This window comes from Panthera uncia, assembly GCF_023721935.1.
Source record: "Panthera uncia isolate 11264 chromosome B2 unlocalized genomic scaffold, Puncia_PCG_1.0 HiC_scaffold_24, whole genome shotgun sequence".
In the NCBI taxonomy this organism is placed as follows: Eukaryota; Metazoa; Chordata; class Mammalia; order Carnivora; family Felidae; genus Panthera; species Panthera uncia.
The window spans coordinates 81484964-81490410 of NW_026057580.1; the positions used below are offsets into that span (position 1 = coordinate 81484964).

At 44.9% G+C, this 5447-nt stretch overlaps 1 protein-coding gene across 1 annotated transcript in view; it reads left to right on the forward strand.

Moving 5' to 3' along the window:
* The first annotated feature begins 5297 nt into the window (after positions 1–5297).
* The window catches only part of RNF217 (ring finger protein 217), a 129878-nt gene continuing 129728 nt past the window's right edge, over positions 5298–5447 (forward strand). Inside the window, exon 1 of the mRNA XM_049654296.1 lies at positions 5298–5356. Within this exon, the coding sequence (XP_049510253.1) occupies positions 5298–5356 (59 nt within the window). The remainder of the gene's footprint in view (positions 5357–5447) is intronic.

The following is a 5447-nucleotide window of genomic DNA, read 5'->3' on the forward strand; positions in this document are numbered from 1 at the left end:
AGAGCCCGACGTGGGGCTCGAACTCACAGACCGTGAGATCATGACCTGAGCCGAAGTCGGATGCTTAACCGACAAAGCCACCCAGGCGCCCTGCAAATACCCTTTATTGACACCAAGCCCATTCCTCTGTTCATTAGGATGAAACTGTTTCCCTCTTTTAAAAAAATCTTTTTCCCTTTTGTCCAATATAAAAGCAACATAATATTTTAGAAATCTTAGGAAGAAGACAATTATAACAACATCATCCTTATACAATAACTGCTATTTTTTTGGTCTTTATAATACACATGCCTACAGAGTTGTAGTCATATCACACATTACATTTTTCTTGCCCTTTTTCACTTAGCATAATTTTGTAAGCACTTCCCATTGTTCTAAATAAATCTTCTCTGAATTACCTTTTACCTCTTTCCTAATTTGGAAGAGATTTCCTCTTGCTAAGAAAATCTTTGCTCTTCAGAGCTAAAAGCGTTGTTTTGTACAAGTGCATCTTTGGCTCTGTTACTTGGATGCTTGATTATCTTTTAGTTTGAACAAAATTATTTCCTTCCCTGTGAATTACCTAGCAACGATGATCCTGGGGGCTGTACAAAAAGAGATTTATCTTGCTCTTGCTTACTAAACCAATGAACCATTCCAGTCTCGGGGCCAGGGAGGAGCCAGGCTGTAAATTTCTCTGACTTCTGCTATAAACAAAGCCTGTCAGGGGAAGGCTGTGACTTGACACCCTTTTTAGAAAGAGAAGCTGAGGAACAGAGAGAACATGCCTCTCTATTCATGTCACTATGTGCTTGGGAAGAGGAGATTAGGGATTTCTAAATGCAGAGCCAGGGCTGACATCTTTCTGGGAAACCAAAGCCACAGTAGTGGAAAGTTTGTGTTGCCCTTAAAAACTCAAGCTCTTGGTGACTCCTTCAGTGATCAGGGAACTGGTTTTCTGTTCAGGAAGGGTCAATTTTACATCGTCAGTGGATCTTTTTTTTGTCTTAAAGAGCTTCCACAGTGTGGGTTGAGATACAGGATTTCCCTGGTAAAATACTCATTTGGGAATGAGTTTGTGCACTCAAATAAATAAATCTGTATTTTGGAAATGAGGGATTGGTATTATGGATTTAGAAGTATTAATTATGACTGAGTTTATCTCTGCACATTTTTAGACCACTATTGTCACTGGAAGACTAAAGAGGAAATTCAAAAATAAGATGAGGAAAGGAAGCTGTCAGACCATAATTTCAGGAATAGGGAATCATAACAATGTACATATCCAAAGGAGACTGTAAATATCCAAAGGAGATTTGATCTTGCCCTTTTTTATTTAAAAGAATACACACATTAAAACACAAGATGCTATTTACAGCATTTGAATTTTTAAAAGTCTTAGAATGATTAGGAGAGTAGACTCATAGTCTCATTATTGATGGGACTATAAATTGGTGTTAAGTTTCTGGGATAATATGTGCCAAAAGCTACAAAAGTACATTTACCCTTTTCTGAAGCAATTTAATTTTAGGACTTATGCTATGGTATATTAGGAATGTAACAAAGGTTATAGCAGAAATATTAACACACATTAAGTGTTATATATCTTGAAATCATAAATAATCTAATTTAAAAAATAAAATAGAATTCATTAAATAAATTGTGATGCATGTACATAGTAAAATTCTATATGGTCACGAATCATAATGATGTACACATGTTTTAATTATATGGAAACGAATCAGGATATATTATTAAGTTTAAAAAAAAGCAGAAAAAAAGCAGGAAAAGAGAGTATACTGTCTAATATATTTTTATACACACAGATGCAAACACTAGAATGAAATATCTCAATATGTTAAAGTAGTTATTTGGGGTAGTGAGTATTGGCTGAAGTTCTTCGTCTCATTTCTTCCTTCCCTCCTTCCTTCCTTCCTTCATACTTTCCTCCTTTTCTTCCTTTTCCCACCCCACCTTGTCCTCCTTTTTCTTCTTGGTTTCCTCTATATTCCAAACATTTAGACTTTTATTTTATAAGCGGAAGGAATGTACTGTTTTGTTTTATTTTTAACTTCATCTTACAAAAGCCTACTATTTGGATTTAGGGACTTTAGGGTGGCAAAAGAAAGGGAAACAATTGTGTCCCATTCTTTTCTTCTTGATGCCCTTTTCCTTAATGCATCCAGGTTCTCTTCCTCCACGGGTGAAGAGGACAGAACAGGAAAGTGAGGACCAACATTCAACTGTGTCTTTCAGAAGCAGACCTAGTAGACCATTCCATCCTGTTTATTCCTCTTCAGGAAATGAATTTGTTTGAAAAATTTTGTTTGGATAGTTGAAAGACAGGAGGAAAAACAAGTCAGGTATTCCCTGGATAATTATCTTACGGTATTTAAATGTTATGCATGTCTTTTCCACAACAGGCAAGAAGAAATGATGTTTTACCCTCAATATGTAAACTTAAAATGATGCACAGCTCTTCTGCCATCTCACAACATCTTTATAATAAGTTAATAAATCTAAGCTTTTTTATGTTCGAATTAATATCTGAATAAAAATTTTCAAGTCATGTTGAAAGGCCAGGATAATAAAAGTAGGTAATAAAAAAAAATAATGTTTAATAACGACCTACAGCAGCTGACTGTGTCAGTTCTCACACTTGACATCGTCTTCTAATGCTAGTCTTGGTTTTAGGGAAGGTGCACAGCTCATTGCAGATTAGAAAGTATTGAGCGAGAAAAGTGGTAGTGGCAGTGCTTATGTTGTACTAACATCTGTACACAGCCTGATGCGGGGCAGATGGCCTGAGTTACAAGAATATTAAGCTTGTGGTAGATGAGTGAAATTTATGTTATGGTGACTGTTTTCAACCAATCCTTTTAAAAAAGTGAATCCTGTCAGCACAATCATTATAGGTGCTTCATGCATTTCATTTCAGGGGAAATTGATGGTCTGACCGGAATTTTAACTTTGCATTTTAACTCATTTCCATGCTGCCAGTGTCCCAGATTGAACACCAGGGAGGCTGAGCCCAGGATTCAGGCAAGTCTGAGTCTGTCTGGAGGGAGGAGGTATGACATGCCATGGATCTATTTTATTTTCACAAAGATGGATGAATCCCATAGAAATGAAGTCATGGCCAAGAAGGGCTGCGTGTTTGGGGAAGCCTTCAGGATTTCCAGCAGTGATTTCTAGTTGGTTCAGTGGCAAGGAGAGCCATCTCCAGTGAACTAAAGCCTAAGGGATAAGGAACAAGGTGGTGGGGACTGCAAGAACTAGTTCTTGGAACTCCCATGGCAAATATGTATGGGGGAAGGCGTCCCAAAACTATGGGAAGACCTTAAGGTGTTTGATTCCTATAGACACTCTGGAGTTTCACTTTTTGTATTCATTATTGTTACTCTGGTCTTACGTTTAGCCTGCTGTCACCTGGATAATACAGATTACTTTTGTATCTCTTTTGAAAGAATAGAGCAGTAGTTATCAGATGGCATACACAAAAGGCACACACATGTAGCTTCTTATCCCAGCCCTTAGAACATCAAACACGAGAGGTATCATTTGGAGGAGACAGTAGTTAACAGGAAACTATCCAAAATTGAAGGAAAAAAAAAATTATTGAATAGCATTTATTCTTCCAAGTAAGAATTCTTCGTTCTTGGGTCAGACTGATAAATGAGGTGGCATTTCAACTGATTGATTGGGTTCATCCCGCTAGGGTGCAACTGAGCATCAGACACAAAGGATAGGAATGTGCTTTGGTGTTGCACTGTTTTCTTGGTATTGCATGATCAGTAGCCTTTCTCGCATTTGTAACTGGTTTGGGAAATATTTCAGAACACACCAATAACAACTTCAAGACAAATGCTACACACTTCACAACTCTTTCCTATTACATAGATGTGTAAACTGAATTCCCTTTCAAGACGAAAAAACAGGGCTGGCTTCCCCAAAATGTTTTCATTGGCTTTAGGGAACTAAAACACACCAGCCTGGGTGACTAATACTTCCTGTAAAATAAAGATAGATCAACACATAATTAAGTACTGGCTCAAATGTAATTGTTGTCTTTGAAACCCTTTTGGAGATAAATACGGTTATGCTAATGTAACGAACTCCTCCCGATTCCCATCAATGAGCCAGTTTATTAATTAGGCCAGGCCATTTTACTACCTTGTGCTACCTAGTCTGGAATATTTAAAGGGTTAAGAAAAAGTTAGTAAGAGAACACTGAAGAGGAGGAAAGAGGGATAATGCTTAAATCAGTTATTTGTCAGCTCTCATAAGGATTCCAGTTGGAGGAGTAGGTTAAAAGCACTTTTGGCTTCCTTGTGGGTTTCAAAGATCTTTCCGACCTCCACAGACAGAAAGCAGAGTTAGTGCATGCAGCATTTTGAACGAATAATCCCTAGCGTTATTTCTCTGAACTCCCTCTTTGGAGGATTTCGAATTGGACGGGCCCAAGAGAAACCAAAACCCTAAGTAGCCAGTGTTCTCTGGTTTCTGCTCTGAGCATACGGTGATTCCGTAGGAAGTTCTATCTCCTGCGTAGCCCGAAGGGCAGCCTGCCTGCTTGTTGAGGCCGAGTGTGAACTCTGGCCGCGAGAGAGCATCTCGGCGCTTAGATCACACCCACTCGGGGTGTGCGTGTGAGTGAGCGCGCGGGTGCCTGCGCGTGTGTGTACGTGTGGGGAGGTGTGCGCCAGAAGGGTGGGGTGCGGGGCAGCGAGGAGGGCTCTAGGTGAAGCCGGAGCAGAGGGAGGTCGCCCGCGCTGGCCTCTCCCCCAGGGGCCGCGGCGGCTCGCTCGCGCTCCCGCTGCACCTCCCGGGGCGCGCCGCGGCGGCGCCACAGGCCCCTGGACGCTCCGACCACCGCCCTCCGGCCGCCCGTCCCGCGCGGCCCGGAGCGGGGACCCGCGATGGCGCGGCACTGACGGCCGCCTCCCCCCCCAACCCCACCCCCGGACCCTCTGCCCCACCCGGGGGCTCGCGGGGGCCCCGGGGCACCGCCCCGACCTGCATGAGGGGCGGGCGCGCCCGCGCCCGGATCGAGCGGCCCTCAGCGCCCCCGAGGCGGTCCCCGGCCGCGCAGGAGGACGAGGAGGAGGAGCGGCGGAGCGGGCCGGGCTCCCTGCCTGCCGCGGCCCGGGAGCACGGGCTCCCCGGAGGGAGCTCGGGGCGTCCCAGCCCCGGAGGAGGGACCCGGAAGCAGAAGCGGAGCCGCGAGTCGAGCCGAGCCGCTGCCCCCGCTGCCCGCCGGCGCCGGGTGGGGGTCCCGGCGGCTGGATGGGCAGCGGCGGCGCGGGCCGCGGGCGGCGATGGGCGAGGAGCAGAGCACGGTGAGCGGCGGCGGGCCGCAGGAGGCGCGGGCCCCCGCCGGCGGCGCCACGGGCCACCCCGAGCGGGGGCAGCGGCTCGGCTCGACTCGCGGGGCGCCGGGGCCGCGCGCCGCCTCCGCCGAGCCGAGC